This window comes from Struthio camelus, chromosome Z (assembly GCF_040807025.1).
Source record: "Struthio camelus isolate bStrCam1 chromosome Z, bStrCam1.hap1, whole genome shotgun sequence".
NCBI lineage: Eukaryota > Metazoa > Chordata > Aves > Struthioniformes > Struthionidae > Struthio > Struthio camelus.
The window spans coordinates 86,420,534-86,445,058 of NC_090982.1; the positions used below are offsets into that span (position 1 = coordinate 86,420,534).

The following is a 24,525-nucleotide window of genomic DNA, read 5'->3' on the forward strand; positions in this document are numbered from 1 at the left end:
GCCCCCCCGCTTCGCCTCAGCGCCGCCTCACTCGCCTCAGCGCCGCCCGCTTCCCGCCCACCGCTCGCGCCGCTGCCGCGCCGCGGCCTTCTGCGCATGCGCCGCGCGAGACGGGTTTAACGGCCGGCCGAGCGCGCGGCGGGTTTGAGCGGGGCGGCGGTTGAGAGCGGCGGGGCCGAGGCCGGGCGGGCGAGCGAGTTTCCTTCACCGCCTCTAGCGAGCGAGCGGGGGGGGGGCCGCGGTCGCTGCCGTGGTGAGAGCGTGGCTGGGGCGGGGGGGGAGGGGGATACTACTTGTGTCGGGTGAGAGTTTAAGCCAAAATTCAGCTGTAAAAAAAGCTTATTTGATCACATCTAGTAGGTGAAAGGCACTGGTCTGCCCTACTTTTCTGTTAAGCGGGATATCGCCAGTAAGATTGCGGGTGTGATAGAGGATTTTCAAGAGGAAACGCTTCCTCTGGAAACAAATGTCTTAAAAGTAGTTAGGAGTACCTGCGAAGACTTAACTTTTCAAGAGTAAGTGCCTGGGGCGGGTTTTGGAATAACAAATGAAGCGTTTTTTGTTTTGGAAGTATTTGGAGAAAGTATTTAATCCTTTCTGCTTTATTGTCATAGAATATACCTTCTGTCGTCTTTTAGCGGTTAGAAGTACGAGAAAAGGCAAAGAGGACGTAACCTGCCCCCGTAGGGCTCTGAGGGCAGAACTCCGAATCGTTACCGTAGCCGTTTACCGCTTAAAAGCCAGGTGAGTCTTGGGCTGATCCTTGAAGGCGGACAACTGGGGTTATTTTGCATTATAAAGAAATGCTCTGCAAGTACAGGGCCCACCATAAAAATGCCTCGGCAGCTGCTGCTTTTTTTCCCAAAACTGTGCAAGCTTGAGGTCCTGTGACAGTGCAGGCTGCGTGCCGGTCCATGGGCATGCTAGCTGTCACTTCTGACCCTGCTGCTACCCTAAATTCCCCCTGTAGTTTTGGGTCACAGGGTCTTATGTGCGATATGCATGGTGTGGCTGAATTCTTCAGGCAAGCTTTAGACAAACTGGAAAATGAAATTGATGTTTGCAGTTTCAAAGAATGAGAATGAGTTAAAGAACTCCTTTGTTTTACTTGTAATACTAGCAGTGGTCTGGCATAGAGGCCCAGTTCCATATTTACTTTTTATTTTTCCTTGGTGGAGTAGGGAGATGCTTTGAAGTAATTGCTATGTTATAAATGTGAAGTGTTTGAAGGATAGCTAACGTTTCTTGGGTTTGGGCACGTTTTTTCTGTAACTCATAAGATGTTTTTGGCAGCATTTGCTTTCTACGTTTTTGCAATATGTAAGTTGCTTCATTTTTAACTAAGGTATGTGTTTAAAATCTGGATTTTTCTCTCTGGATTTCCCTAAACAATTGGAAGTGTGGAAACATATGCCACATGTTGGAAATGCAGAAGTGTCACGTGAAAATATGGTAATTAGCTGGTAACTAATTTAGCAAGCTTATACTGGTTCGTAGTATTTTAAAACTAAAAGCAAAATAAAAGCAAAGCAAAGCTTCATTTTTAGGCATCAGCTAACCACTAGAGGGGGCCTGTACAAGGCCTATATGTATAAGAATTGTTAATAACATTAGCTCCTTTAAGCTCAGGCTTATAGCACAGTTGGGGAAGATGCATTTCAACATTTCTTTTTCCTCAGTTATTTTCTAACAGCTAAAATATAGTCCCACAAGACTGACCGGCATACAGTAATACTTTTTGTGCTTCTATCTTTCGTAAGATGTTAGTATGGAAGTACACGTTTCCTTTTCCTTTAGTTACATGTCTTTAAAAGTTTTTAAAATATTGATCATTTGATGCAATCTCTGAAAAAGCCTTATAGCAATGATTTATATAAATCATATAGTTCTTCTTTACTACAGTAAATTTCTGACTCCTGCAGTAGTGAGCCCCTTGATGCAGTAAAGGCTTACCTAGGTTCATGGGGGGGGGGGGTGGTCATTGTACTGATATTCGACTTCATTTATCTACCAGATTTGGACATGTCGCTTTGCGTAGTCTAGCCTCAATCACTTTGTGTTTCTTGTCCTGTTTTCAATTTGGTAAAGCAAATAGTAGTTACTGCATTTACAGCTTCAGCTAAGTAAAGTTTTCTGTTTGCTTCTTTGACAGATCAGGGTCCTGTTTGTATGCTTAGTGTTTGCAATGCAGGTCTCTTTTTTTTTTTTTTTTTTTTAAATTATTGCGTTCTCTTTTATTTTTTCTCGTCAGGAAAGTAGAGGAATATGGCTTCTTTAGATCTGCAGGACTTATGCTTGCACATCAACATGAAGATTTCAACTATCAAAAAGACTCTTCAATTAAGAAACATAGGTAACAAGAAATTAAGAGTAGATTTTGTTTTGGTGTGTTCTTATACAGAGAGAAGTGTGCCTGGATAGGCAAATGTATTTTAACAATGGGTTTTCCAGGAGGGAGACATAAATGGCCAGCTCAAGGGGCTATTAGTAGTAGTGCTGAGCTATGGGATATTTTTCAGTAATAGTAGTCATTGTTCTTATCTTGGCTGTGCTTTTTTTTTTTTTTTTTTTTACCTCCCAAAAATCAGTTGTGTAATTTTGACAACACTGCTCCTTAGTTTAGTGTTGATGGAAGGTGCCAGTCTTCCCTGCACATCCTTGCAGGACATAGGAATGCTCTGATTAGACAAGGAATGAAATGTGATATGGAAATCAACTAAACTAGTGGGAATGAGCAAGGATGGCAAAATGGGAACATTATCAGGGAACTAGAGACAGGCACCAAGTAGCAAACGTGGACTAAGAGAAAGGATGCTCCTCTGAGACTTGGAAACAGGTGGTTAATATACTGTACGTTTTGTACACTTAGTGGGAAAAGCTCCAGATGGCAGAAGAAAAGTATCTTAGTGAGTATGTTAAACCTAATTACAAAAATGCAAAAGAATGGATGGAGGTTTATACAGAGGTCTTTTCTCTTAACATTCCAGAACTGCCTGGTTGTGATGTCAACACACTATTTGTGTGTAACAAACTTTAATTAAATTGATGTACTGAAATTAATATAAATGTTTTAGGTTCATCTCTTAACCTTTGTTAGGCACAAGTAGCTATTACATAGAATCATAGAAATGTTGGTTGAAAGGGTCGTCTGGTCTAATCCCGCGCTTGAAGAGGATCCTCCCTGAAGAGGACAGTACCTTTCTAGCTCTGCTGAGCAGAAGGTGGTTATGATGGAGAACAGAGTGCACCAGGCCAAGCAGCTGTGGGAGCCAGGTTTCATTTAAAACCCTCCATCCGCAAGCTGCGGTAGTTGTAGAAACGGCTTAGTGCTTTTCAGGATCGTGCCAGAGAGGAACCTTTGTTCCTGCAGCAGCTCTAAACTCTGTTGGCAGTATGCAGCAGGTAGTTGATGGTTTGACCAGAGAATATTGTTGCTTCTCCTGGGAAGATATGGTGGTTGGAAAGGGTAGAGTTTGTGGGTAATCAGTGTTTGTGGGAGGGGAGGGAAATGTGGTTTTGTTCTTGCAGTGGTGGTGGTTTGGCTCTTTGGATTTTTTTTTTTTTTTTTTTTGCTTAACACTCTCTCCTTGACAGGTCAAGAACCATCACTGAAATCTATGCTCTGTAAAATAGGACATGAGATGGTTCTCTTAAATGAGCTCCTAAACAAAATGGAAATGGAAGTGCAACAGCAAGAAAAGTTGAAGAATTTGCTCAAAGTAATCTTTTTTTCTGTTTGTAAAATATTGAAAGATTCAAAAATCTCTGACGAGTCCCTAGTTGTTCTTTTATAGCTCTAAAGTGATATGTTTGGATTCATGAGGCTGCTTACAGGTAAAAAGGTGTCTTGGTTGCAACAGCAACGTCACGATCAGAGTACTCTGTTACTGCGAATCATGCCAGTAGGCTTTGGATCAGATTTCTTTCCTAATCCGATCAGAAATAACATTATTTGTAAAAAGAGGAACTCTTTTCTAGAGTTATTTTATCCTTTTACAGAAGGAAACCTGCTGAGCTAACGTGATGGAAAGAGTACGGAATCGCCCACATGACTAAGACCAAACTCGGAACTCAATTGGCATGTTGTGGGCTCATTTAAATTCGGTCACCCAGAATTTTCTTCCGGTGGACAGCTATTGTCCATTCTATTGTTAGCAATATATGAAAATAACTTGTCCACAATCTGTGCTCCTGATTCATGCTGGAGGGTTCAGTTATAAGTGGCTATGCTGGTGACCTTTAGGAACTTTTAGTGCTTTTGTAATGGTTATAATTCTGGTTATGACAACGCTGTTGCATCTGCTTGTCTTAAATTTCACTGTTAGTCAAACTTGGTAGGAGAGAATTACATGGAAGTAGTGAACTCATGCAAATAAAAAATCTGGAGATGGTAAGGGACAATGGCCGTCTGCCATCAAGTCAGAACTAGGTGGTGATATAAAATAGATTCATTGTATAAACACTCCTGGGTGACACTATTCCCCTTTTTCCAGTGTAGTATCTCCAGCAACTTTTGGATGTCTTACTGTTAGCTTTGTTATTGAAAAGTAAATCTTCTTTACAAGAGTTGCTGGCAGTGATAGTAGAATATGGCTTTTATTTTTTTTCTTTAAGCAGTCATTTCCTCTGGAAGTGAGGATGTCATTTGAGACTGCTGCCAGGTGGAAGGATAAACATTAGAATGAAACAAAAGTGTTAAATGACTATCTCTACAAAACTGTAGTAGAACTCTGGGGAAAATGATACTATGACATAAGCAGCAACGTTTCTAGATGTTGAGCATTGTCAGTCTAGGAAAAATTATTTGCTGATTTAGGATTAAGGTGTGGCATGGCTAATGGAGCCTGTAAAAACATGTTTTGGTAGTATGCTGCTTTGTGGCAGTTTATATCGTTCTGCTAGTAAACTGTACTTGGCTTGCATACAACTCTTAAAGCAATTGCAAGTATGCTTTGTGAGCTTGGACGGAATCGGTGATTCATGGGAGCACATCTCTTTTGTAAGATAAAGTAAGTATGATTACATTTTACTGGACAGTAACAAATTCTTTTAAAACCTGTGAAACTACACTACTAGTGAAGAGCACTGATCAGGCGTCTGCTTTCTGTGTTTACGAAATTTGGGTATCTTTATAATACCTTGCATTTAGATGTGACGTCTGAGCAGCTTCCTATTCTCTCTTCTTAAAGAATTATTTCTTCTGCTGTTCTGCACATGGTAATTCAGAAGCCTTGAGAGAATCAGGAAACACTTTCTCTATAGATATATTGCTTTTTCCTCCTGATCAAAGTCTGTCTTTTTCAGCACAGATGATAAGGAGATGCTTCCCAGAATAGCTCTGCAGAACCTATTGGTGACACTGTGGTTATAGGAGTAGAAGGCTAAAGAAATCACAATAGCCCATGAAACTTTCTAAATAATTCTTTTTATAAAACTAGGACTTGGGGCAGACTTACTGGAATTATTAAGCAGCTCTCCAGCACAGTGCACGTTTATAAAACAAACAAAGAGAAAACCCTTTCTGTTCTTCGGGGAAAAGCTGATGAGTGTCACAGGTAGTAGCTATAAAAACTCTAAACTTATTGCAGGTAGTGTTACTCACCTGGAATGATAAAGTCTTGGAGAAGGCATTTGCTTGCTGTGCCTGCTGATTCTCCTACCTCGTATGCAGCTGTCCTTTCCACATAATGGTGTTGTCAGAACTTTCCTTCAGAAATGGGGAAGGTGATGAGAGAAGGGAATAAGACATGACAAAGAATCACTGCCTGAGAACTTCATTGCATTTGTGCTAAAAGACAAAAGAACTGCTTGCACCAAGATAGCCCACAAGTTCAGCAAAGTGGACAAAAATTGTCGTGGGTGTTCGTTAAGTTTAGAGTTCACGTTGTTCTTTCTTTTCCCTGGTTTGGTAGACATATAAGTCATTTAAGACTTGAATGGGAAATCCAGAGCGGTGCTTTTCAATATTTACACATTGATACTGTGTCTTCATAATAATAAATACGGGGGTCTAAATGAGTGGTTCTGTTTTTAGATCTATGCAAAAGCTATGGGAACGATATATTCAATTAGAATATTTATCTGTTTGTATTTTGGGAATGTAGGTGAATTTCCTGAAGGAAGAATTTCTTCCTCCTACCGTTTTCACAACCCTTCCCCTGCCTAGACCTGCTAGGGCATATTGTTAAAGATTATTTCTTGCCCTCTTAAATTTTTCTCATTTTGAGGACGTGGACAGAAAGGTTCATGTTTGCTCACCCTTAACTTTGCCAGTTGCTCTTAGGTAAATTAGTTAAAGAAGTGGGATGACGGGGAGAGAGCAACAACATTTCTTAATCAATTAAGAATTATTCTAGCGTTGTCCTAATAGTAAACTGATTTCACTTGCATTACGTTTAATAGCTTCAAATTTCTGAAGTCTTAACGTTAATTTCAGGAGCTCCAGAAGTCTGCTGAGAGAGATCAAAGTGAAGCACATCACCTCTGTGAAAATATTCCTCCCCATCTGCCTAAACCAACTCAGAGCTGGTATGTGATACTTCAGTGTGGAGGAAGCAGGCTGAAGGTGGCAGTGTACAGCTGCAGCACTGTACAGCTCTGCTCCTTTTATTGGGTATTTGCTATGAACTTTTGGGACTCAGTGTTGTAATATATATTGAACTGTAATTTGCTCCAGACTGATCGTTACCAGATACTGAGCTTGTGCTCAGTCCTGTCAAATCCCTGAGGTAAAACTTGTAAGATAGCAGTTTGTTCAGATGGGAGCTTCCAGTGGCAGCTGTGATATTATAGTAGAAAGCTAGTTCTTCTGTAAGTCTGAGCATTGCTTCTCTCTGGATGGCTTAGTGATCCAAATCTGGACTCACTAGAACCGAATTTCAACACAGCGCTTCCCAATACCGTCAAACAAAAAATCCTCAAACTGGAGCATCTTTGTGTAGGGACTTGAATTCTGGTTGTGTGTTTTTCATTTCCCACCCCTCCCCCACCCCACAGCCTGAAATTTATTTTAGCCAGCACTGACATCCACCTCCTACCCTGCTGTGAGAGGGCCATACTGAAAGAGCTGTTCAGAATAAAGCAGCTGAAGTGAGAGAACAAAACACAAGTATGTGAAACGGAATAACTCTCTAGTAATCAAAAAGCTTCTAAGACATTATAATTGTGAGGAGCTTTTCTAGAACGGTCAGCTCTTTCTCTGGCCTGCTGGAATCACCTTTTATTTTTGAGAGATGTGAGTGTATACCCAAGGGTCTCATTCCAGATTTTAATTAGTCTGGAGATGCCAGCCCGTGTTTCAACCCTTGCAGCTTTTCAGGAAGCAGTGCATCAGTCTATCTGAATTCAGCATTCCCAGTATGTGCCTTGAACCTGTTGGCTTCAAACCTGGTCTTTCTCCTAATGCCAGACAAGCCTCAGGCTGAAAACATTACAAGCTTATTCCAGCAAAGTAAAAGGTTAAAGATGTGGAAACAAGGTTTTAGAAGAGAAAAATTAACTGTAATTTTTAGATTGTATATAGCAACATTCTGATGTGTTGCAGTATTACTTTTATTAAAACTTGGATCGTAGCTGGTAAGGTCAAAAGGATGACACGTCCAGGAGTGTGTGATCTTCTGAATGCCTTTAGACATGAACCCTTAGTTTGGGAGACAAACTTCTAAAATATGTCTAGAGATGTCTTATTTCTTTTTAATTTCCTTTCCTGGATTTCAGAATTGTTCTGCATTGTGGTGTGGCACAGAACAGAGCTTCCCCTTTCGTTCTGTGTTATGTACCAGGTACCTGGGAAGTTCAGCGAGGTGCCGCTCGCTGCCTTGTGCACTGCAGTCATGGTCCATGGAAAGTGGGATGCTGGGTTTGGCGGCGTAATATTCTGTGACATGTCAAATCCAGGCACTCAGCTGAATATATGGGGCACTGCTGTGCCGTTCACTGTCTTGTGCTGTAGGATCTATTGAGGGGTGAGACAAAGATCTCTTTTGTGGTAAAGCTAGATCAAAGAATATCATTTTTTTGCAATATGTCATCTTGATAATTAAACTATTTCTGTTGCACTTTATAGCCCAGTCATGTCCTTGTATTTGATAACAAGGTGACATTGACATTGGCCAAATGCATCCTTTTCTTTGCTATCCTGCTACCAATGAGTAGGAGAGCAGCTAGGTGGGTGACTGGCGAACAGTTCTTGCTCAAGGTCCTGAGCTGAGGGGTTTGGAGGAAGGGTAAATGTATAAGTAGTAGTGTTGTAATAATCACTCAAAGCAGGAAATACCGTAGTTTTTTGCATCTTGCCTAAGAGACTCATGCAGCCTGCTGGATGGCGTTGAGTTTATTTGCTTCAAAAGATTAATGGACGAGTCGGGCTTCCCAAGATTTGAGCTTGTTTCAGAGCTGTGAAGTATTTCAAATCTGCCTGCTAGACTGTAGCTCTATGCTCTGGTTCATCTGATTAAAATGTGAGGCCTCATGTTCTGTGAAATGTAACGGTACATTGAATTCTTAACCGCTCTGTACTGTGTTTGGATTGCTTCCAGTTTACCTGCTAGCAGCCCTTCTAGCAGAGAAATGAAGAGCTGTAATGAAGTCGGCTAAAATACAGAATTTGAAAGGGAGTAGGCTTTATTTATCTATTTTTATTTCGGAAAAGATCATGAATTGCGTTCATCCAGCCGAACAGACTGGTTGGAACTTACCTCTGTGAGCGAGCAGGCCTGCTAACGTATTGGTATTCTCCTGACTGCTTATCTGCTATTTATACGCTTAATATTCATTCATCTTACAGCATCACTGGGCTAACGGTAAAATGTGGAGAACAAACAAAAGTCATAGAACCTGAACGTGCAAAGAAATCTGTAAAAGAGCCAAGATTTATTAAAGAAGCAGCCTTAATAACTGCAGAAGAATTTGAAAGTGTTCCTGCGTAAGTAAGCGTGATTTTTTTTTTTTTTTTTTTTCTTAGACCCTGTCATGCCACTTGAGGAGGCAAACAGATTTGGGAAGGTAAACTTCTGTGGAACTAAAAGACAAGAACTAAGAAATGTTTTGAAACTATGTTTTGAAATGTTTTGGAACTAAGAAATGTTTTGAAATTTTAAATGTTCCACAGTATGAAATATCAGGCTGATAGCACCAAATAGTTCTTCTGCGATACTAGGAAACTTGAAAATGAAGCAGATAGAGCTGACTAGGTCCTTTTTCTATGCGTGTGCTGAGGAGATTGGAGCTAATCAGTTAAAACAAAACTGCTTATCTCAAAAGTCACTTTAGTTTTATGAACAGAAACCTATTAGCGAATAGTTAGATTCACTTTTTGTTTCGAGAATGGACATTAATAAAATGGGAGATGAGCCTACGCTTGAAAGGCAAAGGACAATGATAAATGCTGTTTTAATTGACTTGGCTATTGGTGTCTGTTTGATGGAGATCAAAGTTGTTAAAAGCAAAAACCACCTCCCACTGAAATCTTCTGAATTTCTGGAATAGGAAGCTGGCTTTCTCCTTACCATCAGGAACTGGTTAATAAATACCCTTGCTCAAGGCTTTTGTGTAGGAATAACTTTCTTAAATGGGATTTCGGGGCAATGACAAATATTTCTGCAAAAATGAGAAAATTCCTTTCATGCCTAAGACTAAGTTGTTACCTAGACTCTGAGTTCAGTCTGCCCTGACAACTCTTATTTCAATAAGACTTTGTTTTTTGTGTGTGTGTGTTTCTGCGTGTGTTTTACTTGGAGCTTTCAAATTATCTGCTCCTAGAGCTTCCAGAGTTTTCAGGTGAGCAATGTCCGTTTTCTCCCACTGATTGCTCAGTCCTAAAATGAAGAGGTCTGAATGTTGAACTAATAGTATTCTTTTGGGTGCTGCTTAACAATGCATGCCCCTGGCATTTTTATTCTGCCCATCACCTCCAGTGTTTGTGTTGTTTTATTCTTTCCTAATACAATTTCGGTAAGGTGAAGCTGAAGCATTGGGGTTCTTGATCTTTGTCTGTGCTAAGGCAAGAAAAGTAAACCTAGACTATTCCAGGCAAATGTTTTAAGCTCCATTTAAGGCTATGATCTTCCTTGATAACCTCTTCAAGTGTTTCCTTATCCTTGAAAGTGAAAAGTGGTGGTTGTGGGTGGGGGGAATGGGGACAGGGGCTGATTGGATGCTACTCTATTCATCACTGGCTTATAGAAAGATTGCATCTTTGTGTTTATAGTGCTATAGAAATATTTTTGTTCAGAAGTAAATAGGAAGAAGCACGTTTGTGCTGTGAGGGAGATCTGCATGAATTTAAGAAGATCTGTTAATCTACCAATATCTTCTGTTGTCTAGCGATGTTGTAACATGTGATTGAGGGAGTCTACTATGCTTGCAATCTAAGCAGCAAATGTTTGTAACCCAAATTTTCTCACGCCTAATATATTCTTCTAGAAGAATCAGAATTTGGTTCGTGTCCTTGTACTCAAGGTCAGTCTGCACTGGTCCTGATGTAGGATCTCTCTATACCTGCTGGCAATAGTAAGAAGGGATACTACTGCGTTTTTTGGCAGCTCTGGTCCCAAAGCTGTGTGATTGTGATGGCACGGTCCTGTGCTATCGTGCTAAGTTCATCTGAAAGACTAATAAAGCACAACTATATAATTGCATAGGGGTCTAAATCCCTTACTAGTTTGGTATCGTGGGTTCTGCATCAGCAAAAATCTCATTCCCCAGCTGCCTTTCCACCACTGCTGTGGGAAGTTTTTTAACGGAAAGATCTAGGTGGTTTTCACCTGCTTTGTGCTGAATGTGGATAGGAATTTACCCCAAATTATTAACTGGAACATACAATCTGCTGTGACTTGATATGTTAGAACTCTGCAGCAGATATTTAACAAAGGTTCATGCTGTGTTTAGGTGCAGATATGAAAGTACCTTGATCAGATAGAATATTCTCCCCCAATAAGAAATTTATAAGTTATCTTAGCCTTCAAATCTGTTTCAGGAAGATCTTTTTTTTTTTTTTTTTTTTTTTTTTTTACCAGGAAGAGAAAAGATATTGCACAGTAGATGCCTCAGTTAACTGAGGCAAATTAAAATGCTTGCTTTACAGTTTTTCTTTTACATGACAGTGTTCCTTTTATTTGAAACGTTGTTATGAATGCAGAGTAGAGTATTTATATAAAAATGGCTGCACCTCCAACTTTGAATTAATCAAAATATGAATAAAGCTGAAAGCTAAGCTTTACTTGTAATCCAGTGTTAAGTATTGATCTGTCTGCATAGTTGTTTGAATGGATCTACTCTCCAAGGTATCTCATGTTCTGAAGGTTCTGCATTTGCAGGGGGATTCACTTCTTGGTTCAAGCTCAGCACCTTCAGGTCGGGATTAGCTTCTTTTTAGGAAGCTTAGAGTGCAGCTAAAGCAGCATAGTTTTGTGCAAACACTGTGAAGCATGCGTTCACTACATAAGGCAGAAGCTTAAGTAAGGGTCACGCCACTGACTTGGAGAACACTTGAGGATGAAAGAGTTGCCATCCACATTCACATAGACAAGATAATAGGTTTAATCCTGTAAAATATCCCTTGGCTTTTGTGTGTAGTTGCTAAAGATCCTGTGGTATTTTTACTATCGCCATGCATTTTCTGATTCCCATTAAAGTCAAGCTACAAACCACAGCGTTTCCCACAGCAGGGAAAACAATGGCCTTAACTGACTGACTGGCTACAAATAACTTGGTGGCAATTCAGTTAGAAATCAGAGCAATGGCTTTGATATCAGGAATTCTTACAGATCCAGTGCAGAACTCTTTTTTTTTTTTTAAGTAGTGACTGACTAGTTTAAAATCTACAACAAGCACTTCCTTTTAGTTGCTAGCTGTAAAATGCCAATCCACATTCTGTTTTGGAATATTGAATTTTTAATTGATTAGCTACTTGTGCTTTATATTCTTTGCATATTTTTAATCTGATTGCAAAAACTCAGTCTTTGAAAATTAGGGAAGAATTTCTTGTCCATTGATCTCTTCAGTCTTATTGCCCTACAGCTTTTAGTCAGCTGATGGACTGACTATAGAAAAAATTAATTTTTAAAAAGAATTGTAACACGTTTCTCAATAGAATATTTATAATTCCACGCACTTGCAAACTGGTACTGAACCCAATACAACAGCCAAACTTGGTTTGTTATAATGACTGAATGGTGATCATAAGATAATTCTGGTTGAAAAGGCCTCAGGAGGTCTCTAGAACAACCTCCCGCTCAGAGCAGCGTCAGTTATGGGGTCAGACTAGGTTGCTTAGGGCTTTGACAGCCTGCGTCTTGTAGACTTCCAAGCATGGAGACTGCGCAGCCTCTCTGGGCAAACTGCTCCCTTGCTTGACTGTCCTCACTGTGAAACAGTTTTTCTTTATATCTGGTCTGAACTTCTCTTGTTTCACTTTATGCCCATTGCCTCTTGTTCTCCTGCCCTGCACCACTGTGAACAGCCTGGCTCCATCTTCTTAACCTTCTTGTAGGTAATGACAGGCTGCTGTTAGGTTGCCCTGAAGCCTTCTCTTCTCCAGGCTGAAGTCCCCTTCTCTCAGGGTCTTCTCACAGGGCAAGCGCTCCTGCCCTCTCACCATTTTGGTGGCCCTCCAGTGAACTCAGTCCAGTTTGTCGATGTCTGTCTTGTATCAAGGGCTCAAAACTGGATGCAGTAGCTAGAGGTGGCCTAATGAGTGCTGGGTAGAGGGGGATAATCACTTCTCTTGATCTGCTGCCTGTGCTCTTAATGCAGCCTAGGATGCTGCTGACCTTTGCTGCCAGGTAGTTGTGTATCAGAGCTCAGTGTAGAAAGGAACAGACATTTTCTTTTTTTTGTTTTATTTTTCTTTTCTTTACAACAGAAACTCTAAAAGCTCTGGATGCCACTGTGAGAAAATTTTCCTCATAGAGGAGCTGAAGGGGGCAGATGATGCTGTTCACTGTAAATCCTTTTGGAAGAGTTGGAAATGAAGATGATGCTTTGGGATAGGGTTGCTGTATGTTGGATTGTGGAAGCTGTAAGGCAGTTGCTTTTGTATAGTGAAACTAGGTTTATATTGGAATAATACCTCAAAACAGCCTAAAGGAGTTAGGGTAAGAAGGCTTAAAGTCAGCTCAGCCTCTCCCTCCCTCTCTGTTCCCATTGTTATGTGAACTAGAACATGAGGGAAAGATATCCAAGCTACCGGGAGACCTGTATTGGTAGGTCTAGGTAACATGACAGCATGCTGTGCAGGAGTCCCCTGTTCAATGATCTAAGCATGTTAGCTTTCTGCTGCACCTGTGATATAATATCCATTTTAGCATGTGAATGCTCTATAATTGTAAACTCCGTAACAAAACACTAAGGCCCCATTTTCCCTTTTTTTGAAAACAGTGGTAGCAGCAGAATGCTTTCCACTGCCAGTGGAGTTTAAAAGGAGTAGACTAATTTTTGGAGGCTTTATTCTATACTGTAGAGATCAAAGAGAAGTCTTTCTAACAAGAGAGTGGCAGCCTTGTTTATTCCGGCTTACCAACGTAACAGGCATTTAACGTTCTGAAGAATAAAAAAGATTGTTGCCGTTTTTCTGTATTGTATTTCTTACATTTCTTTTGTGATAATAATTTAGTGCCATGCAGGGATGAGTGCATTTGCTTCATGGGAACATTGCAGCAGGGCAGAATGCAGAGCTTTTCCTGATGCTGTTTGTTTGTCCTATGTGTTCCAAACATATGTCATTGGAAAATATGCAATAACATCTGAGAAATTACCAAAACAAATTGTTCGGATGCTTTACTTCAAATGCAAAGTTAGCCTAGGCTTTTATTGCAGTGATTTTCGGGGTTTCATCTTGTATTGTACTGTCTGTTAGTTGAGTTTCAGATTTCATTTCCATATAATTGCTTCCTAGTTTGTCACTTTGCAGTCTATTTCCTTTCCTGGAATACGTGTCTTTACATTTGTCAATACAAAATAGCCTTACTTGCAAATATTCCACTGTTCTAGTATTTCCACATCACTTTGTTTTTATCTTCTTGTGCTTCCTGTACCTCTAGGCTGTTGTCAGCAAATCTTACTCTTTTGATATCAGTGTTATGAAATGCTCTGAGAGCTCAAAAAGGGATGGCGGTACTATAGAACTTCTGCGTCTGTGTAGTTAGGTGGGCTGCACTGTAAAAGTGGGGAAAAATATGCCTGCAAGAGCAAACAAAGCTTCTTTAAGATTATAATGTGAACCAAATTGCACTCTTAGGCAGAAACATTTAATTTTAAAATTGGCTTTTGCCTTAGTCTTTGCGCAGTTGCTTGATTTTTATTTTTTATTTTATTTTTATTTTTCTACTTTAGTCGTTTAAGTGGTATGCTATAACCACAACCTTTATTCCATTTTGAATTGCTTCTGGCAGTTAAAGCTCTCTAATTTTTACTATTTAATTTGACATTCCGATGTCTTATTTTCCTGGTTTAGGTTTTATCTTTTTTATTTCAACGTTATTAAGTGATCAAAGAAAATGAACGAAATGAACTACTGTATTTATTTATTAACACAAAGCAGAAGCAGCCCTCTACCTGGGAATAGCATGATCAGTTAGGACTTAAAGGGAAAAATCAACATAGTGCTTAAATTCTGAGACTTTCTGGTTAATGATTATTTATTTATTCCTTAGGTACATGAGAGGTCGTTTAACATATGATCAAATTAACGCGGTGGTTCAAGACATGAACAAGGCTGTGGTTAGCAAGTACAGGATCCTGCATCAGCCACTGAAATCTATGAATGCCACTGTCAGAAATCTCTACCACAGATTCCTGGAAGAAGAAACTAAGGATACAAAAGGTATCTTTTACACTTGTTAGCACCAAACTCGTAGCATTTGGATGTTGCAGTGCAAGTATAAAACTACGCGAGAAGAGCTTAAATGACTGAAGAGAGCAGGTGCTTTTCATTTTATGGTTCAACTGGAAACATCTCATTTTCGGAAAACAGACCATCAGTGCATTCTGGAAGTTGGTAGAAAAGCCTAAATTTTGGGAGTGCCTAAAAACATCAGTCTTAATTTTAGAAATCCTGCTGTGACTGAGTCTCAGGTGGGGAACAGAAAAACACAAAACAACCTGTAGACTTTACAAGGATTTTTCCCTCCCTTCCCACCACGGGATGCCACAGTCGATATTGAACTTGGCCCTGAAGAGTTGCTCTTCCCTGTGGAGAGATCAACAATGCTTTGGCAGTCTGAAGCAATGAACTTTCGTTCTGGCTCCACTGACTGAAGAGAGTGGTTCTCCCTTGAAATAAATGACAGAGAATAAAAATGAGGTCTATCTGCAGATTGAATTCTAGACCACAAAGACTATAAAGGTCTATTTACTATGGAGAACTGGATAGTCGGTATAAAATCCAGTCACCATGGTCACAGTAGGAGCCTAGTTTATTCCTGTCTTTATGTACTAGCTTAACATCCTGTCTCCTGAGCGGATAGCAGAGGAATGGATCACAGTGGTAGAGTGCTACCTGAAACATCAGCATTGTTTCCCAAATAATTTGAAATGAAAACTGATGCTGGCCAGTGCCCCTCAGGATATTTATATCTAGATAAAGACGTGGGTTCTGTGCTTGCAACAATGCCCCAGTAGCTTATCAAAGGCTCGTGCTAGCTAGCTGTTTATAATAAGACAATAGGCTTTCTGCCTGACCTCCTATGTAAGAGCCTTGGCTATATAACCATTTAATCTCACTGCAAGAGCTCATAGTTCTTGCAACTGTTTTCCTACTCCTTTGCTACTTCTTGACAAATATTTCGCTCATCTAGTACTTGTTGCAGAATTTGCATTCTTCAGAGACAAGATGATGTGATCTTGTACTGGACGCTGTTTATGAGCTTCTGGGTGAAGTGATATAATTTAGGAACAAGGATGATTATTTTGCCTGAATAGTTTCCCCATAACTGACTTTCGTCGCTTTATTTTGACTGAAAGCACATCACTTTCATAGTGTGTTGTAGAAAAAATTTAGAATACACAAAGACTGAATTTGAAATTGCAATGAATAAACTTGATAACCAAACTACATGAACTGAGTTTTCAGTTTTTAAGCTGGAATGGACATGAACTATTTACAAACTTGATCTGAAGTTGGGAAATGTAATGAGCCATGCTGCAGTGGCTTTGGGGAAGAGACAGGGCTGTCTGCGTATCTTGATGTTTTCTTGTCTCTAGAAGCATAAGGGAGCAAAATCGCACCAAATTGTCTGTCTATTGCAATTTATAAAGCTGGTTACATTTTACAGGTTGATTTTTTTTCCCGAAGATATGTGGCATGGTAGACCTCTAATATTAGAATCTACTTTTTGACATTCCTTTTGAGTACATATATGTAATCTATTCCTGGAAGGGGAGTACCACACATACCTGGCTTGGAGATGTCCTTAGAACGCCCTTATGTTTCCAAGTTTGGACATAGTGTTGAGCAAACTCTCTTCAGTCCCACTGAAATAGAGCTCTTTTCTGACGTCGCTTTGTTGTCTGCTTCTCAATTTCTGTTCTTAACTGAATGTCCTTAGTTTTTCACTGAATACCAAGAGTTGTGTGATGATATATATACTAGAACGTTATTTTCTTTACTTTGGATTTTCCCTGACCGAGGTTGTCTAAATATTACGGTATCGTGACAACATCAGTAACTCCTAGATTTTAAATGTAGCTCCTCCGTGGGGAGGGAGTTCTGAGAATATGGGCGTGCCTAGCACATTTTATTTGGAGAGCTATAGGACAAATTTGTCCTATGAAAGTCAGTGTTGTAAAGGACTTTAACAAAAACCATACCAGAGGTGTACAACTAGATGACTTCATGTGACTGGCTTCTGATTTGGGCTCGGGTAGAATTTGCTAGGCAAGTTTTGCTTCAGTCTATTTCTTAAAATATTTGCTTCAGTTTCAGAGGTTGTTGAACTTTGGATTCTGATAACAGTATTAAATTGAAGTCCACAGTGAAGGAAGAGATGGGTCAAAACCACAGAAGGAATTCCTGGGTAGAAACAAATGTGAACATCTCAACAGTTTGGTCTGTAGAGCCATGAAAATGGCAGGGCTGAAGGAGCACGTAGCCATGGTCCTGGCAACCTTTAGGTGTAGTACCAGTGTTCAGTGCTGTAATGACCCAGGATGATTTTTGGACTCAGAGTTCTAACATGCCAAAGGGTGACCCTTCGGTACATAGTGAACGTACCCCCCTACTAAGGGCAGTAACTGAGAGAGACACCAAGGTAATGACATAAGAGCTCTGTTTCAGTGAGACTTACTTGTCTGTAAGTTACTTGTCTACTTGCAAGTTGTTAGGTGCCATTCTCATGCAGCTTTGAATATTGTTAACCTGCAGTAATTTTTTTTGGTTTGACTGTCACTGTCCTTGGGACAATAGTAAGGAGTTTGACCCAATGGCTATAGAAGAGGTTAAATGCTAGAACATCTTTCCTATGCTTGGGGTGCTGCTCAGCCTGCATTGTGATCCTTGGTGGCATCAGTTGCAATGAGAGCACTGTTCTAGCTGCTTGAGAAAGGTACAACTAGTTAGAGAATTTTCTGTCGGAGAGTGTTTTTGTGCATGTGAGAACTATTGAGGCTTTTAATTTCTTCAAGTACCTAAGAGCCATTCTTCACTTTCTTGTTTATGTTTCCTAGTTATGAAACTAGGACATTTGGCATCTGAGAGGTTGCTTTTTTTGTGACTAATCATCTAGAAAGTCTAGAGAGAGGTCTGGCAGCCTGTCAGACGGTTCTTACTTGACTAGCACAAAATGATTACATGTCTTTATCCATTGCATTTTTCAGGATAAGGTTATGCAATCATTGATTTGTTTGCTTAAATTTCTATTGTGAGTGTGTCTGTGCTTAGGTTTCTCGCTGTTCCTCGGACTGAGCTGGTTGCCAGCTGACCTGTTTCTCTGATTTCCAGATGAGAAAAGACACGGTCTAGGTTGTCAGGGTGGCTTCCCACTGAGTAAGGTGATTTAGTAAGTTAGTTTAGTTAGCAACTCCATATACTAAGTAACTATTTCCAACTAAACTATAACCCTTGAGCCAGCTTTGGTTTCTTGGTGAATGTATTGGGCTGCCCAATGCAAGAGAGACATGGAGTTCCTGGAGCGAGTCCAGTGGAGGGCTACTAAGATGATGAAGGGACTGGAGCATCTCTCCTATGAGGAAAGGCTGAGGGAGCTGGGCCTGTTCAGAGAAGACTGAGGCAGGGGGATCTGATCCATGTGTATAAGTATCTGAAGGGAGGATGTCAAGTGGATGGGGCCAGATTCTTCTCCGTGATGCCTGGCAATAGGACAAGAGGCAACGGGCAGAAACTGAAGCACAGGAAGTTCTGTCTGAACACGAGGGAAAACTTCTTTCCTGTGAGGGTGACAGAGCACTGGAAGAGGTTGCCCAGAGAGGTGGTGGAGTCTCCTTGGCTGGAGATACTCGAAACCCTCCTGGAGGTGATCCTGGGCAATGTGCTCTAGGTGACGCTGCTTGAGCCAGGGGGGTTGGACTAGATGATCTCCAGAGGTCCCTTCCAACCTCAGCTGTTCTGTGATTGTGACACCTGGTTATCCTGAATGTTGCTGCCCTGAATTCTGGGAAAACATTAGAATAAATCATATTCCGCGTTGGTTCAGGACATTTTGATGTTCCTCCAGATGGAGCAGATTAGGCAATTGATATGTGGAGTATCCCTGGGTTCCTAATACTTACAGCAACTTGCCTTTTTGGGAACAGATCTCTGTTGGAGTGCACCATTTCGGTATGTTGCCCTATTACTGAAAGTTACAAACAGTCTTCATCCAACTGTAGTTACATGAATGTGTGATGGGCATTCTAGGACCTCAGTTTTAAAGACTGTCATATTCCTGGGCACGTCTTCAGATGGAGTGTGTGTCCTGTTAGATGACTCACAAGATGAGATTTAAAGATAAAATAATGTTTTACTTAATAGGCTTACATAGGCAAATCTATTTAATAATATTGTACTCAAAAAAAAAAAAAAAAAGCCTCCAAAACTTGCAAAAGCCAAAGCAAACAAAGTCCCCAACTTCTTGGCAGCTTCAGCTTTGCAGCTAGCATCAGCCCCTTTCTCCTGTGTTGAACTGGAAGCTCTCTCTCTCTCTCTCTCAACTTATTAGAAACAAGGCATGCCCCATCTTATCTAGGATGCTGCTGCCTCTGCTGCACTGCTAGGGTAGAAGGAGGAGGAAGAAAGTTATCCTTCTGCTTTTTCCAAGCACCTTTAGCCTTTCTGACTTATTTCTTCCAAGACTGGGAAGCATGATCCTGTGGAAGAATTCATTATTTCCTTCTACTTACATACAATTATCTTTAAGGAGAGTTTCTTTCTTGTACCTTAATTAACACGTTCCCTAGTTTCAGATTGCTTTTCTTTGTTACAGTTTTGTGAAGACGCATGGTTAAAACCTTATGTAATATTACAGGAGGTATTAAATGTACAGTCATTTTACTAGATCTATAATTACTTCCTCTCCTGAATTGTGTAAGAAGACTGAATATAAAATCAGATAGTAAAATTAGGAATGGAGCACTTGGAATAACTCCCTCCTTCCTCTTGCATGTACTGTTAGCTTGTGGGGACTTTCTCTTGGGATTCTGTTGCAGGCATTTCACATGCCCTAACTCCAGTTGAGGCCTTGATTTCTTATAAGTACTTGATAATGAGAATTTCCTTTTTGAAGCAATTAACTGCAAAAATGGAGGGACAGCCAGCTCTGATGGAAGACCTTCCTATGCCATTTTCTTAAACAGACGTAGAGAGGGTGCTGTTCCAAGTGGCTAGTTTTTATTTTTTCTTACGTTGTCTTAATTAACAAAGCGTTATTGTTCTCCAAATCAGATAGAACTCAAGGGAAAGGTAGGCTGCATAGCTTTTGATGTACGTAGGGCTCTGTCCTTTCGTTTGCAAAGGACCAATCCTAGAACTTGAGTGTTTACTGAGAGAACATCATCAGGCCACTCACTATTTCAGAGACCCGCCAAGCAATTACCTGGGATTCAAGTTACGCTACTACTAAACTTTGTTCCGTGATGAAAACACTGAAGTGTGGTGGCTGCCTTTGAAGTTGTGCTATGACCTTTAAGCAAACCCTAAGCATCTATTCTTTTGCTCAGGTCAGTGCTTTGGGTGTTACTAAGAGTAGAATATGTATGGGCAAGCCCTGAAAGCGAAGTTCACTGACTGTTGCTTGTCAAGGCTCTTTCTGTGCTGTCTGCTTACTTTCTACTCTCCCCATCTTGCAGTACACCTGTGGAGTGCCTTGTGTCTGGATTCTGTAGTGCTGGCCCTGGGTGGTATTTGGGACTGTCACATGCTCTGTGCCCCAGCAGAGGAGCATGGATTGTTTGAGGTTTTAGTAGACGTAGCTTACAACAGACTGGCCTCACTGAATGGGGCCTGTGGACAGAGCAGGTTAGTTGCACTTAATGTAGTAAAGATTGGTAATCCTGCTTTTTGATGACAAACTTAGTGTAGGACAAAGTTCTTGAGGTAGTGGGGAGGCCATCCTGTTGCTGACTTCCCCCCCCCCCCCATTGGTGTATGGAAGTATTGGAAAGAGATTGCCTTGTTACTTTTGAAATGTTAAATGTATCTTACAACATAATTCCTATATCAAGGTCGCTATTTGTTTTCCAGGTGAATTCTTTATTGTGGAGGCTGATATCAAGGAGTTCACTCTGCTGAAAGTCGATAAGCGCTTTCATAGCATCCTCAATATCCTGCGCCACTGCCAGAGAGTGAGAGAAGTCCGTGGCTCACGACTTGTCCGCTACGTCATCTGCTAGCAAGCTTTCTGGACGCTTCTTACCCGAGATATGGAGGGCTGAAGTATTCTGAGATGCAGATATGTTATGTTGTCTGCAGAGAGACAGTATGTGGGGGCATTCCCATTCAACTTTTTTTTTAAGGCAGAAGCGCAAAGCAAAAATTGTTCAGATTATCTATTCTAAATTAGGATTAGAAATATCACATGACTCTAAGTATTTGAGTTTTTTATTCTGGAAACTTGAGAGGAACTACCATCTTTTGGTGAATTACAGATTCAAAACAGATATGCAATTGACACACCTGTGGTTACAGGCAGTTTAATCACTTTCAGGCCAGCACTCAGAAGTTAGTCTCTGCAAGTTAATGTTTCTTTTGTGTGTATGAGGTGGAGAATGTATTTAAAACAGCGTAGCTACTCAAAGGAAGCATTTGATTCCCCCTTCTCCTTCTCCTCCCCCCCCCCCCCCCAATGCCTTAAGGCAATTTCCAGATTTCCCTTGCTTGGTCTTTTCAAAACATACAATTAGGATAAGAAGAAAGTTTCCTGCATCACTTGAACAGGAAGATCTGAGGTAGTCTAAACATTTCCAGACTGATGTTTGGTAGTTCTGCCAGCCATGTGTTTTTCATACTTCATCATGCAGCCAGATTCTTCGCTCAGTCCTATCCCAATAGGATTGAAACAGTAGAGCAGTGGATTTTAAGTGAAAAATGTTTGATCAGTATTTTCAAAGTGAAAGTCAACTCTAGTTTTTGTTACAGAAGATTGCTTTCAGAGGACCTGTTAGTGTAGTGAATTCTAGAGTAGAATCATTGTGGTAGATTTCAACTCTGCAAGTAGTCAAAATTATTTTGACAAGAGAAGTTATGGTCTTTTTCTTCCTTAAGCGTGTACCTGTTGTTATACTCACCAGCTCATCTGAAATACTTTGTGTTGTACATTGTCAGCAATAAGATGACAATTTATTGAACAAAAGACCCTGAATGAACTTTGAACCTTCTCAGTAAAGAGATTTTGGCAAGTGTTAAATAAACCTGGATTCCTGTTTGATTTATTTAAGTTTTGCTCTGGGATACCAAGATCCAAGCTATGGTCTCTACTCTGCATAGTACTGGAATATGTTCCACGTTTAGATAAGCCCACAGCATAAGAAGTCGTAAAAAATCTGAATATTGTTTTCTGTAGCTGTCGGTTTGATCCATCTGTTGCTTTCTGCAAAGCTTATTTTCATCAAATAAGCTATGGAGATGTGCATCTGTAAGTCATCAGGTCCATTTTATTTTTTTTGCCCAGTTTCACGTGCTGTAGGCAATTCCATAGTGGCCTTGTAGAAAGAATCTCTTGCTTACACAGTACATAACTGCGTGAGAACGAGAAGGTAAGCGCCCATGGCTTTTGGCATCCTCAAGCACTGGAAGTTGAAGTTTGAGGAAGGACCTGTGCTAAAGTGAGCTGATGAACAAGCTGCTTATGAAATGGAGCTAGAGGCGAAGGAGCATGCTATTGTCCGCTCTTTGTAGTCAAAAGTTGTCTTTTTCCTCTCAGCAGTCATTCCATGCTTTGTCCACTGTTTTTCATCCAAAATCCTTAGATGTGTTTGGCAGGAAGAGAAGAATGGATAACTAAGTGCCTCATATTCTTTGTACTCTTTAGACTTTCATACTGTTAATGCAGAACTTGAGGCCTTCTCTTTATTAAAAAGAAACCTCTTCATAAAGCAATTGCACTGACTTGCCCTTTATTTTGTGTTTATATTTCTGGAGTTTCCTGTGGACATGCTCCAGACTGTCCAGCAAACTAACTTCTGCCTTTCTTCTGCTCTCCTTTGATCATCGGACTCATCTCTCCAGCCTGCACTAGGTGGAGATCCTGTTGCTTAGGTGTCACTAGAGAACGTAGCAGGAGTGACAGATGCAGGGCCATTTCAATAATTTACAGTATGTCGACCTTTTTTCCTCAAGGATTTACTGTGTGATTATATGCTTTAACTTTAAAAGTGTGAAGAAGCAGCAGGAAGAGGGAGTACGGCCAAAGAAGGACTGAGCGTAAGTGAACGTTTGGCAGTAAGGAAAGGCCTAGGTATCCAGGAGAGTTCTGGAGGGCTTAACAAGGAACTTGGTAATGGACAAGGTGATAGTCTGGGAGAACCAGCCTAACAGACAGGAGCTGTCTAATGCCTTGATTTACATCAAGGAAAGATAACAGAGAACCTTTCTCACAGATTGTTTAAAAATTGCTTTTCTCAAAATGTTTCATTCCTACTGTTCAAAATAGGAGCTCTCTGGATCATGGAAGACTGTGGTACCTGTGTAGCAATAGACACAGGACACGTACAGGTGTTGCAGCTCTACGTTATGTTGTGTTATGCAGCATCTGTGTTAGCCTATTGGCTGTCAAACCAGCAGAGCGGCGGTGTCTTCCCACTCCTGTGGTAGAAAGCTGGATTTGAAGGTTGAAGTGGAGGGTAGCAACCAGACGGTCAAACCCACAGCTGACGCACGCTCTGACTGCTGATATAACTGCAAACTGTAGCCAAAGCCCAACTGCTGTTTCTAAAATGGGTGAGTCCAACTCGGACCAGCTTGCAATGTGACTGCCTTCACCACAGTGCAAAGGTGCCAGCTGCTGCCAGCAGCACTCTTCATGCTTGGGTTGGGGCTGGGGTCTTGGGGTCTTGCAGCTTGCCTTCTGGTAGCTGTTGGTTTTTTTTTTTTGGAAAATAAACAAACAAAAAAACCCCACAAAACTGCCAATGCCATGCAGCATAACCTTGCTTTTGGCTATCCACAGTTAATGACTGATAGTTTCGTCAAAGTTTCTTTTGTTCACGTATTGTCACTGTGGTGCTTTACCTTTTTTTTTTTTTTTTTTTTAAGTACTTGTTTTGGTCTCAGTAAGCTTGGTTGCTACATTAATTTTTTTTTTTCCTGCCTGTAATTTCTATTAACATTTTGTTTTGGGGATTGCACAGTTTGTGATTAATTAGATGTTGGTTAACAGCTTTCAGTCTGTTACTATGGAGTTTTTAATTTTCTAAACTATTTTCCCTCGGGCAGATTCCCACAAACGTGCTCATTATTTTAAGCCCCTATCCTGACACTGTATGTTCATTATTACTTTCTCTTGCTTCTCATGAGGCAGTCTAGCCACAGATTACAGTCGCTCACTATACCCTTGTACTTTCCTTCCTTAAATGGTTAATGCTGAATTGTGACCTGGAAAGCGCACTGGTGTCCCAATTTCAGGTTTCAGGCGTTCCTATCTCCTTCCTTGATGGACTATTTGGTGTTCCCACCATGTTTTGGGGCAAAGTGTTCTACCACAGGAGTCACCTCAAAACATTACAATCCAGCTTCTTCTGGTGTATGTTTCCTTCTTTCTTTGGCTAGTGCTCTCTTTAGCTTTCCTCAGCGTACCATTGGCGATAGCGCTGAACATCAGTAAGTGTTTCTGCCAATCCTGCCAGATGGTTTAATGTAATACCCCTCCAAAACTTAGCTAACTTAGAGCTTTCCAGGGCTAACTTGTACTCTTCCAAATGTCAGCTTCTCTAATATTTAAGCTTCATAAAACAAGGAAGTAAAACTGAGGTAACACAAATTTAATTGTCTGATACGTGAGAAAGAAATCGTATGTTCTTCCTGCAGCCTTAATTCTGCCCTCTTTGGGGCACGACTCAGTTTGTGCTTTCACACCCATTGCCTTCTACGCCCATGGACGC

The 24,525-nt window shown here is 40.7% G+C and overlaps 1 protein-coding gene across 6 annotated transcripts; it reads left to right on the plus strand.

The window, feature by feature from the left end:
• The first annotated feature begins 66 nt into the window (after positions 1–66).
• LOC138064468 (spindle and kinetochore-associated protein 1-like) lies at positions 67–22,523 on the plus strand. Of its 6 annotated transcripts, none has more exons than XM_068927229.1 (8): positions 67–253; positions 615–744; positions 2,252–2,353; positions 3,595–3,719; positions 6,437–6,528; positions 8,786–8,923; positions 14,652–14,821; positions 20,672–22,523. In XM_068927229.1, exons 3-8 carry the CDS (start codon positions 2,266–2,268, stop codon positions 20,818–20,820), a joined length of 762 nt encoding a protein of 253 aa, XP_068783330.1. In that variant the 5' UTR covers positions 67–253; positions 615–744; positions 2,252–2,265; the 3' UTR covers positions 20,821–22,523. The 6 variants fall into 6 exon arrangements, with proteins under 6 accessions (XP_068783330.1, XP_068783335.1, XP_068783333.1 ...); XM_068927234.1 differs by having other exon boundaries at positions 78–142; positions 639–744; positions 20,672–22,518; XM_068927232.1 differs by having other exon boundaries at positions 91–253; positions 639–744.
• Positions 22,524–24,525: the final 2,002 nt, after the last annotated feature.